At 40.8% G+C, this 14,721-nt stretch overlaps 1 protein-coding gene across 13 annotated transcripts in view; it reads left to right on the forward strand.

The window, feature by feature from the left end:
* INPP4B (inositol polyphosphate-4-phosphatase type II B) overlaps positions 1-14,721 on the forward strand; it is a 267,679-nt gene that overhangs the window by 114,237 nt on the left and 138,721 nt on the right. For 12 of the 13 annotated variants that reach the window (XR_015947735.1, XM_088660294.1, XM_088660300.1 and 9 more), the window contains 2 exons: positions 5,591-5,675; positions 13,255-13,479. Coding sequence is in view for 12 of the 13 variants with exons in the window: in XM_088660294.1 (XP_088516420.1) it covers positions 5,591-5,675; positions 13,255-13,479 (310 nt within the window). In the remaining variant the exon portion in view is untranslated. Of the gene's footprint in view, positions 1-5,590; positions 5,676-13,249; positions 13,480-14,721 lie in introns of those variants that run through there. The other variant, XM_088660301.1, reaches the window with a different exon arrangement.

The following is a 14,721-nucleotide window of genomic DNA, read 5'->3' on the forward strand; positions in this document are numbered from 1 at the left end:
TTGCTCCACAGTGAGCACTCATGACAACTCAAACCACATCAGCTGTGTAACTGCATAGCTGTTTTGCAGAGGCCTAGAGATGTAGTTTCGAGTTGTGGTCATAGTGAAGCAAGCACATGAGAACTTATGCCACATCTTCTGAAATCCATATTTTCCACCATCAGTCTGCAGCCCAGTGGGGGGGAAACCATAGAAACAGAGAGCTCATGTAAAAGAGCTTATGGGGCTTGGCACTATCAATGAAAAACAAGGAGGTACATTTTTAACTACTGGGAGTGATAGCCTTTGAAACTTTACCAGCCTTTCCCTGTCAAGAAATTCACATGTAGAAGCCGTCCAAGGCCTCGACTTGAGCAAAGTTCTTCCTATGTCTTGCAACTACAAGTGCATTGTTGGATCTTATTTAATTTTTGACTTTCCACACTGAGATTGCCAATAAGGTGTCAGTTATCTGCTGTCTGTTGTGAAATGTGGACATTTGTCCAGGCTCCAGGAGGGAGAAGATTATCTCATTTCAGCAAGGTAATTGAAAAGTGATCAGATAGTAGAGAATCTTCAGATTGCCACAACTAATGTAAAAATTGATTTCAACAGAGCACTGGGAGCTGAAAACTCACTGTGTTTTCAGTCTACTACCCCACGCCCACAAAACAAAATCTAGCATCTACTTCTTAAAATAGGTCATTATTAAAACCTAATTGCTGATATACCCTGTGATATATAATTTCTTTCATATTATAGAAGTTGGTATCTGAGTTAACCGCTCTAGCTATTGTTGAACCACAACTCTCATAATCTCTGATTATTGGCTATGCTAGTTGGGGCTGATGGAAACAACACCTGCAAGTTAGCCACTCAGATGTTCAGCATGGAAATTAGAGTGATATCTAATTAAGTTGTGAGCTGACTTAAACATAACATAAGAACATAAAAGTGTGCTGGATCAGGGCAGTGGGAAATCTAGTCCAGCATCCTGTTCTATGTGCTCAACCAGATGCCCGTGGGAAGTCCTGCAAGCAGGACCTGAGCACAACAGCACTCTCCCCTCCTGTGGTTTCTAGCAACTGGCATTCAGAAGCATTGCTGCCTCTGACAAATGGGGGTTGAACACCACCGTTGGGGATAGTAGCCATTGAAAGCTTTATCCTCCAATAATTTGACTAATCATCTTTTAAAACCATACAAGTTTGTGGTCATCACTGCTGCTTTGGGGAGCAAATTATATAGTTTATACATTTGCTTTTGTCCTGTATCTTCCAACATTCAGCTTCACTTGTTGAATACAGTATGAGTTACTTCATAATAGGCCTGTTTAGGATTGTGCTGTAAGTCATACTTGGGTATAATGGACCTGCTCTGATACCACCCATAATAAGACTGTTCTTGCAAGAGCACACATGGATTCAACTGGCACATCGATAGGGATGTGCCAGTTAGCCATTCCCCTTACATCTGTGGAACCTTTGGGCCACATCTAATGCAATGATCCTGTTCACATGTGAGTGTTCTTCCCAGGAGTTCAGTTGAACAAGCAGGTGTCTGGTCTGTGGCCAAAAAGGTGCACAAGTTTCAGAGGTGTATCTGTGGCTAGTGCATTTCCTTCTTCTTGCTCTGGCGTTCAGTGAAGCTATGAGTGGTGCTGTCTGAAGAGGGATCTAGACAAAAGCACACCTGCATTTCCCCCTGCTTCAGCCACATGTATGTGATCAGACTTAGATTTCGCATTCAGCACACCTTGCGGAATAAAGGAGTTGCTTGCATGTTTAAAAATTCCCCAACTGAAGAATTGGTTCTTATTTCCTTCAGTAAGGTGCCCTGCATATTTCTAATACTGTTCTAAATGGGATAACATTTTAAAATGCCCATGTGAATGGGAAAGAGATGTGCTTAGGCTTCCGGTGTGATTAATTTAACTAATGTTCTTTGACTCTGCCTGCTGCGTAAGTTTGTTTCCCTGGTGTATCAATTAGTGCCATTTCTCCACAGATCTCGTTCAGATGTGTACAGTTCTTCCTGAAAATTGTTATTTGTAAAATATGTAGAAATGTGGATGTACATTTAGGTTGTTTTTCTATAAAAAAAAACCACACATACTGTGCTGTATAGAAGGAGCTGTTCATCTATTATGAGAAAAAATATATTAAAGAATCTCTCTTTGGATGTAAGCTGTACTGTATAGGCATCTGAAGCAGCTCTGGGTAGAGTTTTCCCATAATGACATCAAAACCATCTATCAAAGCCTCTGGAGACAATGCTACCTTTTCACTTCAGAACATTTTTTTCCCTGTGGCACATCAAGGCAGATGAACAGGAATAAGGAAAGAATTCTGACATTTCAGTTCTCTTTGGCCATATTTAATGCCCTTGCTAGCTTCCCCTTATTTCTGTTGGAGAGAGGATATTTGTATTGCAAGAAGAGAATCTGAAGTTGCCCAAAAGCTAAGGTGATATTAATCATAAACTAACTGGCCAGTACAAAATGTCTTGGGAAGAGTTTTAGGATTGCTTGGTGGAAAGATGTGCTTTCTGAATCAATATGTCTTTTTTTATACTTTTGGATTTGTGGTTTGCTCCTTCCAGAAGCCTGGGGTGGGAAACAAATATAAACACATATTTTTTAAGAACCAAGCAAATAAAAACCAAAGCATTTTCCCAGTAGAAGCTTAAATCTGACTCCCAAATGCCAGTGCAGATAAGGTCATATAATAGAGGTGCGTGAAAGCTTTGTATGAATCCCAAATAATGAGCTCAAGTGGAGGGAGGCTGCCCCAGAGGGATTTTGGTCTTCTACCCAGCAGGGCAAGATCTTACTAAGGCAGGAGTGAATGGAAGCAGAGATCCATGAAGTGCTTTGTGTGCCTCAGCAATGCAGAGGGTTTTTTGTTTTTGTTTTTAAAGCTGCAGATGAGTATCTTTGAAAAGTAAAATTATGTCTATACCAGGCATCCCCAAACTTCGGCCCTCCAGATGTTTTGGACTACAATTCTCATCTTCCCCGACCACTGGTCCTGTTAGCTAGGGATCATGGGAGTTGTAGGCCAAAACATCTGGAGGGCCACAGTTTGGGGATGCCTGGTCTATACCAATGACAAACTTGGTTGGTCTCCAAGGTGCTACTGGAAGGAATTTTTTTTATTTTGTTTCGACTATAGCAGACCAACACGGCTACCTACCTGTAACTAGTACAGGTGGAGAAAGGGAAAGATCTGAACTGAAAAGGTTTGTTGAAAAGAGGAAGTTCTTCAGTAGGTGCCAAAAAGACAACAGAGATGGCACCTGTCTAATTTTCATAGGAAGGGAATTCTAAAGGGTAAGTGCTGCAGGACTAAAGATCCAGTCCCTGCATTGTGTAGAATGGGCCTCCTGGTAAGGAGGTGTCTGCAGGAGGTGTTCAGTTGAATCACACTTATCGACTGGTAATATATCTTTCAGTTCTAAGATATATAGGGCATCTGTAGCTATTAATATCCTCACATTGCACAGAATAAAAAGAGAGAGAGAAAATAGTGTAAGTCATTATTTTGAGGTGTTGCTGTGTGTTTTGTTTCACCATTCCATGTGCTGATATGATAAACCCTTCTGTGGAAAATGGATTGCAATAAATTATAATTGTGGGGTTTTTTTTGGTTTCTAAATTTCCAAGGCACATTGATTTCTTGTTGCTTGAGAATGTTTTATGTTTCTGTGCTAATATTCACTTTAATGTTGAAGTTCTAAAAATATGTTAAAATTATAAAAGCTAGTTAAGTTGTACTAAGAACAATCTATATAAATAAAAATGTAAATGTCCGTTTGTACAAAATCAAAAATCTCTGAAAGTTCTTGACCGATTGGTTTGAAATTTTGACACAACATTCCAATCGAATACGGGAGTGTTTGCATATAATTAGATTATATAGATGTAACACCTGTGAGAGGTAAAAATATGGTTTTTGGGAAATACAGTGCTATCTATTGGATGTCAAAGCAACACACGGTATAGTACATTTTTTACTCCCAGGACGCCTTGGGGTACTCGGTGCCGTCCTTCCGGTGCGAGGGTGCAAAGGGTAGTGGGAGCGGGTGGCCGGCAGCACCTTCTGGGAGAGCGGGGGCTGGATCCTGTCCCTTTGCCGCCGGCACCTCAGCTCTCCCCGCTGCCCTCGGCATGTCCGCCTTCGATAAGGACCTGCAGCTCAGCTGCCTGCCCCCCCCGCCCGCTGGAATCCGCCAGGGGAATCCGCCAGCCCCTCCCCAAAATGTACATACGGTAGGCTGTTCCATCTGGGAGACCAGATCCTGTTCCTTCTCCGCCACCGCCTCTCCTCTCCCCCCCACCCTCGGCATGTCCACCTTCTATAAGGGACTGCACCTGGACCACCTGCCCCCTCACCCACCGGGATCTCCCCAAAATGTGCATACGATATACGAGGGGGAGAGAGACAGGGGTCAGGGTGGAGGGTGATGTAACGTGGGAGGAAGATAACATCACACGCCGGGGCAACAGAGAGAGGGGTGTCATTACATCATGCACCTCTCCTGGGAAACGGGGACCCTGACTGAGCCACAGCAACGCATGGCCGGGTACAGCTAGTGTATTAATGGTTTAGCTTTTAATAGTTAGTTAATAGATTGCTCTGGCGAGTCTCATGGCTTAGCCCACTGCCCAGCCTTTGCCAACCTGGCACCTTCCAGATGTTTTGGACTACAATTCCCATCAGCCCCAGCCAGCATGCAATCTGGGAGGCCCAGGCTGACACAGACTGACTTAGCCACTTCTTCAGCTACGTTTTGAAACTTATTTGTGAAGATAAACATGCATCTTAGAACTGTAAATAGTTATAAATTCATTTTGAAGATGCTCCTTGACATGTCAGCCAAGATTCTTGCCTTTCTGCTAAGAAAGGGTAATTTTTATGTCTCTTTTGGAAGTTGTCTCCATTCTGCAGTCCATGAGCAATGAAAGGTCACCTCTGCTCTTCCATTCAGAACTTCTTTCAAGCTATTTTTCCACAGTATTTTTTTTCCACTGCATGGTACAAAGTCTCATGATTTTCAATAAATCATTTTAACTCCCTCAAGTTATCCAACAGAGCCTAATTGAGACAGAAAGTTAATGATACAGAAGTACAAATAAAAGCTGCTTATTATTAGATAGCAAACTCTATTATCAGTGAGTAAATGTTTAAAGAATTTTTACACAGCTCTTCAGCCAAAAAAGGCCCCCAGAGTGCCTTGCAGATCAATAAGAACAGGACAGTGTTTTCCCTCAAGCTTACAATTTTAAAAAGATAACACCAAAAAGGAAAGGGGGTTAGGATGGAGAAGGAAATAAGCAAACTCGGGTTGCAGTTCTTTGTTACAAGTGGCTGGCTGGAGGAAACAGTTTGAGAAGAGGAGGAACCAAAAGTCACTGGTATGTCAGTTGTGCCAGTGAAGTGGCTTAGTATCTCCCCATCCCCACCCCCGGTTGATGGAGAGAGGGCCCTGGCTTCTTCACAGAACTGGTGGTGTGTGTAATACTTTCTTGTTCACTTTGTTGTAGCCTAAATTGCCACATTACTGGATGGATCTGAGTAAAACTCTTGCTTTTCTTTTGTTCCCTTTACAGTGTTGTGAAGCTGCTGAGTTAGTAATCCTGGAGCGGTGCTGTGTTGTGGAATTCAGGAATAAAGCAGATGTTTCAGTAGTGCTCAGTAAGTATGATGCACAATATTTTCTCTCTCTTCTTTTGGGGTATTTCCAGGCTATTATTTTTCTTTAAATATGTTACACAATATGTATGTATGTATGTATGTATGTATGTATGTATGTATGTATGTGAGTGATATAATTTATGAACTGCTTGGTTGTAGAAAAAATCCTCAAAGAGCCCTACTGATAAGCAAACGGAACAGCTAAAAAAGGAAACTGATTTTCTAGATCCATTTGAATCAGGATTTACCTGTTTTGGGCACAGAAACTGCTTTAATCACCCCATATGATGACCTATGATGGGAGAAAGACATGGGAAATATGTCCTTGTTAATTTTCCTTGACTTTTTAGCAGCTTTCAATACCATTGACCATGGTATCCTCCTGGAGGGGCTGTCTGAGTTGGGGCAGGGAGGTTGCACCACTTTGCGGTGGTTCTGGTCCGACTTGGGCCCCATGGAGCCTTCAGTGTTGGGTTCCTCAGGACATGATTTTAGCCCCTACACTGTTTAACATCTACATGCAACTGCTGAGTGGGGTTATCCATAGTTTTGGAGTACATTGTCAGCAATATGTTGAAGACACACAACTCTACTTCTCCTTTACATCTTCAGTTGATTTGCTGAACTGTTGTCTTGCCTCTGTAATAATGGGCTGGGTGAGAGCCAACAAACTGAAGCTCAATCCACCTAAGACTGAGCCACTGTTAGTGGGAGGTTCCCTAGACTGGATGGATGGGAGGGTGCCTGCACTCGATTGGGTTACACTCCCTCTGAAGGAGTGAGTACATAGCTTGGGGGTAACTCCTGTATCCTTTGCTGTCAGTTGGCCTTAGTGGTGCAGAGTGCCTTCCATCAGCTTTGACCGGTGGCTCAGCTGTGCCTCTATCTGGACAGAGATAGCCCATCTTCTGTTGTCTATGCTCTGGTCACCTCTAGGTTTGATTATTTCAATACGTTATACATAGGGCTACCTCTAAAGATGATTTGGAAACTTCAGCTGGTGCAGAATTCAGCAGCCAGGTTGTTACTGGGTTAAGATGGTTTGAGCATATTCCACCAATCCTAGCCCAACTGCACTGGCTTCCAATTATTTTCCAGGCCCAATTTAAAGTGCTAGTTCTGACCTATGAAGCCTTAAATGGCTCAGAACCACAATACCTTAAGGACCGTCTCTGCCCATATAAACCGACCCAGACTCTGCGATCATCATCTAAGTCCTTGTGTGCCTCCTCAATGAGAGGGTGGCAATACAAGAATCGGCCTTTTCTGCAGTGGCTCCCTCTTTGTGGAATGGTTTCCTCAGCGAGTTTCGTTTGGCGCTTTCATTATACATCTTTAGGGGCCAGGCGAAAACATTCCTCTTCAACTAGGCCTTGGGATGATTAACAGTCTACTGTATGTTCTTTTAAATGTGTTTGTGGGAGGGGGGTTATTGGTTTGCTTTGTTCTTGTTCTTGTTTTTATTATGTTCTTTGCGGTTTTCTTCCATATTTTATGCAGTGGACTGCCCTGAGATGTTCGGATGAAATGCAGTATACAAATTTAATGAAATAATAATTTAAAAAATGGGATTGCAGTGGCTCTGATTCACTTTTCCAGCAGTATAGGCCCCGTCGAATCTAGTTTATTAAATATAATTGTAGAAGCAAAAATAACGCGTAACAGGATACAGAGATGAACATGTTTAATGGAGAAGCTATTCTAAATATATTATAAGCAGATCAACCTGTCATCAGAGGTCTTTTGTATATAATGGCAGTTCTGTCTCCAACCAAGAAGAGACAGCAGATTATCTTGAAATATAAGAGGCTTAAAAACAGCACTTCATTTGCTTCATAGTGGAGTGGTACATTAAACTTAAATGCAAATCCTTAGCATTTTGCTCTCATTTTATTAATATAAATATAAGTAACTTTAAAAAATATTGGGAATCCAAGTGGGTGGTGTTTTCATCTTGCCTGAACACACAAATATGCCTGTGTGTTGAATTTCTTGAATACAGTGATCCATACTCGAAACACTCATCTCCCTCTGTTCCATTGCCCTTGTAAGAAATAAGAGATCTAGAGCAGGATCTCTGAGGATCTTAGTGCATGGAGTGGCTAGTGAAAGCAAACATTCTCTGATATAATTTTTTAGAAATATGTGATGTGATTATATTACTTTCCTATCCCAAAGATTCTTTGTGTATATATAATGGCGATGACGATTTTAATCTAAAATATCAATATAAAAGTTGCAATGACAAAAGTGGAATATGAATGCTATGATTTTTTTAAAAAACTGGATAACAAAAGATAACAAAAATAATTAAATCTTTATCTGTGACTGAAAGTTTGACTTTCAAGTGATCGTTAGCATTGCGTAATCAGTAAGCAAGAGATGATTTCATCACTACTAATTTTAACATGAATTCAGGATTTAGTTAGCTTTGTGTATCAAGAGCTTCTGATGTCTGTAGTTCACTTATCTTGCAGATACAATTTATGTATTAGAGTTCAGTTCTCCTTTTGTTAGAATGTATGGTTGTGATAGTGCTTTATTTTTCAGACCGGCAGAGGTTCATTATTAATATTCTCAAGCATTTCCCACTACTGTGATAATGCAGAATATGCATGTTGAAAGCACAACTTTGCTCTTAGCAACCCATCCCAATTTTTAAAAGTGACATAATTTCACACAAAGAACTCCATTTGAAATACATACAGTAGTGACGTCTGTTCCTCCACATTGATCATGGAAGAGTAATACTTGTGACTTCTCTGCTGATCCTAGAGTGACCCCCATAGAACTGTCTTCATGGAGTCAGATACAGTAGTTAAAATATGATTGCTCCTTCAGGGTAGTGACGGCAGAACCCAGGTGTAAATATTGTAAACTGCCCATGGCAAGCAATGGTTTTAGACGGGGGAAATCACATATACTTCTTCATGTTTCTTTGGAAGGAGCACAAAGTTTTTGGGAAGGTCAAAGCACGCAGAGGTCAGTTTCTGTACACATCTGCATTAACAACATCTTGGTTATAGTATCAGGACTCCACTCTTGCAGACTTCCCCTGTTGCTGCTTTGGATATCCAGGGTTCTCAGTAGCTGGTACATATGAGACGAAGAGACAAATATTGGACCAGGGAAGAGAGAGGCATTTTTGTTGACCTATGAATCAGATGGAAAAGGAACTCCAAAATGAGGTGGTAATTAAATGCCTATTTAAAAGAAAAGAAAATGTCAAAGGGAGCTCAATCATTCAGCTCACCAGCTGAAGCCATTCTTTTTACAAAAAGTCATCCTTTTTTTTTTAAAGGAAGCAGTCAGTGGTCTCAATACCCCGTATTGTTCTAGGATAAACTAGGTACTATGGGCATGAGCACTGGTGTTTCAGAAAAGAAGCAGCAGCAACCAAGGCAAAAAGCTCCAGTAGTTAAGCAGACCATTTCTGGAATATCTGGGCAGTTGGCTTCACAGTAGACAGCTACTGGAGCTAAGTCAGCCTTCTCAGGAGTTGCCCTGTCTCCTTAAGGATAAATTTGTGCTACTTGTGACTGGGTTCTTCCTCCTCCACTCGTCATCGTGACCTTTTTATAGCCCAGTAGGGAACATGACAACACAAATGGACTGAAATCACATTATTATTATTATTAAAAATATTTCTAGCCTACTCTTTATCACCAACTGAACCAAGAGTGTGAACAATGGAAACAAAGCACAGTATGAACAAAAATAATAGAAGAGCAAAAATATGCACTAAAATAGGAGAATAGCAACTTTCCACTGACTTTGTGTGGGCATGTCTATTATAGTAATTGATTTAATCTCCTGAGCATAGTTGTGCAGGGGACATCACTGCAGAAGCCCTGTGGAGCATGTAGAGGTTGGATAGCTTATGTCCTCCTTTTGGGGAGGTAATTGAACTCTGCATTGTTTAAGAGCATTTGCCTTGTTTAGGAAACAGCCTGATGAATAGGTGCTAATGTAAGAGGAGTTGACTCTTTAAGTAAGAATATAGGCATGACAGCATGACATTAGTAATCCACTCATATTGGTTATACAAGATGAAGATCAGGCAGATTCTCACTTTCTTGATCTTTGCAGCAATTATGTGACTTAAGTATTTGCTTGCTATTTGTAATTACTTCTCTCAATAGTCCCTCCCCATATTAATTTACATATTTTTCTACTTCTAGAATAATCATAAAAGAAAATGCATTTTTAAGCAAGTGCTTTTTCATAATTTATGATGAATGTGCCTTGGTTTTGCTTTCTTTTCCCTGCATGGTCAGTGTGCCTTGACTCTAACATGAAGGAAATGATGCTTTAAAAAAATATTTCTTGAATTACAAAGGTGTGTGCAGTGTCTCTCATATTTTAACATGTATCATTTTTGCAAATCAGTTTCATTTGTTAAGACACTAAGAAGAAAGAGGGAAAACGAGGTAGATTCTATGTGTGATTGAACAGATGATCTCCTTATACAGGGCTACTAATTATTATGTTTTTAATTAGCCAACTATCTTCTTTAAACTTGACAGTCCATGAAGCCCCATATTGCGGATTATGTTTTGTAACAAATGACAGTTGAACATCTGAACTAATTTGTGTACAGTGCCTTCTCCATTGGCTTGTTGTTGGCAGTGAAAACAGTCCTGGCAAACACTCTTATTAGCTATGTGGTGTAAGCAGAAATGCACTCCCTTTATATCCTGCTGTGTGCCTATAACAGAAGGCATTGGTGGACTTTTACGAAATAAAACAACAACACTCGGCCCATAAAGTCTTATATTCCAATTTGAGTTTTACCAAACTAGATTTGGAACCCAAATATTTTCTTCATGTAGGCAATGGGATGATTTATTTAGCATGTACCTGACATGGAAGAATACAGTAAAGTCAATTTGCTTCCATATGTTGCAACTTAATGTAAAAGGAAAAAAAAATCAATGTTCTCTTGCTGTAGACATCAGTTTCAGTTATCAGAATAATGTTAAGTGGAGTTAGAGCTCAACAGAAGCAGTATGTACATGCAAGTGAGTAAGTACAGTCGTACCTTGGTTCTCGAACAGAATGTGTTCGAAAACCAAGGTGTGGCTTCCAGTTGGCTGCAGGAGTGTCTTGCAGCCAATCAGAAGCCATGGAAGCTGTGCCAGACATTCGGCTTCCAAAAATCATTCGAAAACCGGAATACTCACTTCTGGTTTTTGATCGTTTAGGAGCTGAAACGTACGAGTTCCAATGCGTTCGGCAAACAAGGTATGACGGTACAACAAACACTTACTTAAAGGAAGCTTCCATTCTTTAGAGTTGTTAAAGAATATTGATCCTAATAATGATCAGCTGCTTATCCCCAGGGGTTGCTATTTGAATTTTTTTAAAAAATGTGCACATTAAATGCAAAGGGATATTTAACATCATGGCTACTCTGGCCCTTAGAATAAGCTTGTCAGGAGTGGGTAATGTATGTGCAGTATATATTTCATGCCGAATAAGCAAGTTCACTCTCTTAATACCTGCATGAAAATTTCACAGTATAACTTATTTTTAAAAGAGGTTTCAATTCAGCTAAATTTTGGCAGACATCCAGAGGCTCCCTTCTGCAAATGGAAGCCTATTCTACATGTGGACCCCCACCCCCTGCAATTTCTGTCATTCCCCTTTTTGTTGCAGCCCACTGCACAACACCGTTCCTGCATCCCCCTGCTTACAAAGCAATCAGTAGAACAACAATATTATAAAACTGAAGTCTGTTATAACAAATAACAAACAACATTTAGCATCATTAAAATAACAGCAGTAAATGAAAGCATGAGTAAATGTAGGGTCATAAACTCAACCCCAAGTGATGGTATCATTTTTATTATTCTGCTCAGTAACATCATTCTTTGAGCTGCTTATGAACATAAAATGATGAAATACGGTTAAAATAGCAATATTATATAATGGTGATATCAAGCTTTTTTGGACATTTGAAGGATACAAATGGAAAGACAAAAATGTGTATGCTCTTAAAGAATATTGTCAGTCACTGGGAATGTAGGCAGTTATATGGTTGAAAATGAAAACAAGTATTGGAACACCATTACCCAGGTGTCAGGAGTCAGTAGCAGGTTTTGCCTCCTTTTAACAGTGTCTCATATTCCAGCCTGTTTATTTCACCCTATGGAACTCAAAGGAAGCCATGTGACCTCAATATGACATGCTTTGAAGTCCCAAGAGTGTACTTTAAGGCAGTGGCAGCTGCCTCTCCACTGCATGTATAATGCTGGGTGCGCAGCAGCTGTGTGGTTTGGGGGAAATGAGCCAGCAGGACCTTACGCTGGGCCTAATTAAGCTTGTGGGCTAGATGTTCTCAATCCCTGGCTTAAAGCAATGGAGCACAGCAAGGTGGGGTTGTGGATGGTTGGGTTTTCCTTCCCTATCCACCCCATAATACTACTTTTCATGTAAAGCAGAGATAAGGATCTTAGGGCCTTCCATATGTTGTTGGAATTCGGCTCCCATCATCCCTGACCATTGGTCATGCATGCTGAGGCTGATGACAGCTGGATTGCAACATCATCTGAAGGGCCACAGATTCCACATCCCTGAATGGCTTCATTCATTCATTCACACTTCATTTGTGAATTGGAGAGATTCGTGGATCAAAACCATACATGCCTCATCACATCTAGTTGGACCCTGCAAGTACAGTGGAATGTTGGGGGAATGGGATACAATATTGGGAACTGACTTTTATTTAGATAGCTTTCAGTGTTCAGCTTCAAAACCCAACAGCTACCAGTTTTATTCCTTCAGATATATAGCTAAATCAGTTGGTGTCTTTTGTTAGCGTAGCATTGATTTGCCCCCCTCCCCTTAGTCCGTGCCTGATCATTTATACCGTACTAAATGTCATGCTGAATTTGCAACTAAATGAAACTGTCTCCATGGCAGAATCTTAAATGCTTAGAGACTATTTCCTTTGTGAATTCCAATCAAATGAATGATCCTTGAATTTCCTTGTGAACCCAAGAGACAACTAGACTTTTATCAGGCTCCAGGGCAGCTACTATGGGTAGCTATGAAGCCAGAAGCCTTTCCATATAACCTGTTGGTTGATTGTTCTAAATTGTTGCCAGGTATTGATGAACAGTAATCTGACAAGAGTGAATGGGCAGCTGAGTGTAAAGGGTAGTTCTAATAAAAAGAATAATGAACACTTTGTCCTTTAATGAATCCCACCACTCCATTTGACAGAATTCTGCCTGTTTACCCTGCTAAATCAAATTCATACTTAAGTTAGTTTCCCTGAAAGCTACTGGCTAAGCTGCCAAATATCCATCAGATAGGGCTTCTAAATTTCAGCTTAATGATACTGCCACCTAGTTTTGGGACACATTAATTGCTTTAAGATCCAGCTGTGCAGCGAGGACTTTGTGTTGTGCTGAATGTGAAGAGCAGCAGCTTGATTTCATTTGCTTCTGTGACACAAGAACAGAAGCTGTATGATATTCTGTGTCACTGCAAGCATCAGTCTTGCCCTAATCTTCAAAAATACATCTGTTAATGTCTGTCTTAATGAAAGTATGTCAATGTTTTCTGAGTGCAGAGTTTCAGAGTGGAGAACCAGATCTTTACCTTGAAGCTGCATCAAGGTCTGACTGTGAATCTTGGGCTGTGGCTCTCGGAGAGGCAAGTTCTGAAGGTCTGCGCAATAAAATCGAGCAGCTCCAGAGACTGATCATGGAAATCAAGGAAGAAAGAGCAGCAGATGAAGTACATCAGTTCATTCCATCAGCACAGGGAGACAATCTTGCAGAGTCTAAGCTTACAAGTAAGTGTGTTGTTTATTGGACCTTAATCCTGTTGATACTCCCTTTTTTTGGGTGGAAATCCTCTCTTCTGTGAATGGCCAGTTTTAGGCAGATTAGAAATCTTTGTTGCCAAGTGTATTGCACTCCAGTGCTCATAATCACTAACCATTTGGCGGTGTTGCCTCGGGCTGATGGGATTCAAGTGAAACATTATCTGGATGAGCACAGGTTACCGCTCTCTTTTGTTGTAGACAAACATGTTAATATAATACTGTATTTTGCTTCCGGCTTGCATAACTTGCTTCCTATGGAAGGCAGATCCATTGTCAGTTAATCTATTCTTTGTAGTGTTCTTTTTTAAAGATGCTGTGTACTAATGTTGTTTTGCATCTATTTCTACAGGACATTTAATGTTCAAAGCGTGATACTGTACTTTACTCATAACAAGTAATTAGAGTCAGATCATTAGTTTAACACTTTCATTATAGAAATGGGAACCAGGACTGAGAGACAGGCTTGTTTAAGGTTTCCTAACTCCAAGCAATACGCGGGTGGTGCTGTGGTCTAAACCACAGAGCCTAGGGCTTGCCGATCAGAAGGTTGGCGGTTCGAATCCCCATGACGGGGGTGAGCCCCTGTTGCTTGGTCCCAGCTCCTGCCAACCTAGCAGTTTGAAAACATGTCAAAGTGCAAGTAGATAAATAGGTACCGCTCCGGCAGGAAGGTAAATGGTGTTTCCATGCGCTGCTCTGGTTCACCAGAAGCGGCTTTGTCATGCTGGCCACATGACCCTGAAGCTGTACGCTGGCGAGATGAGCGCCGCAACCCCTTTACCTTTAACTCCAAGCAATAGTACTCCACCTGTCAGAATTTTGATCATGCTTCTGAATCATAAGGCAGCATCATATAAATTTTTCAAAGAAGAAAGGAGCTGAATGAATTGGCATCACTGGCTAACTATGGACAGCTAAGGCCAAAGCAACTCCCATGTGTTCAGCAGGGCTTGTATTTAAGACAGCAGCCCTCCATACCAAATAGGAAGCCTCTATTGCAATTATAGGGAGTTTCAAAAACCTTGTGGTGGTGAGCTTTACTGCTACTGAAGGCAAATGAACGTAATGGCCACAAATCCAATAACATTCAAGATTGACACAGTCTATAAGAAATCCATTGCAGCAGACTTAACTTTAAACTAACAAGAACTTATAATAAGACTAAACCTTAACACTATAGCATACAGAACAGAACACACCAGAACAAAG

This window comes from Zootoca vivipara, chromosome Z1, assembly GCF_965207765.1.
Source record: "Zootoca vivipara chromosome Z1, rZooViv2.hap1.1, whole genome shotgun sequence".
NCBI classification, from domain to species: Eukaryota; Metazoa; Chordata; class Lepidosauria; order Squamata; family Lacertidae; genus Zootoca; species Zootoca vivipara.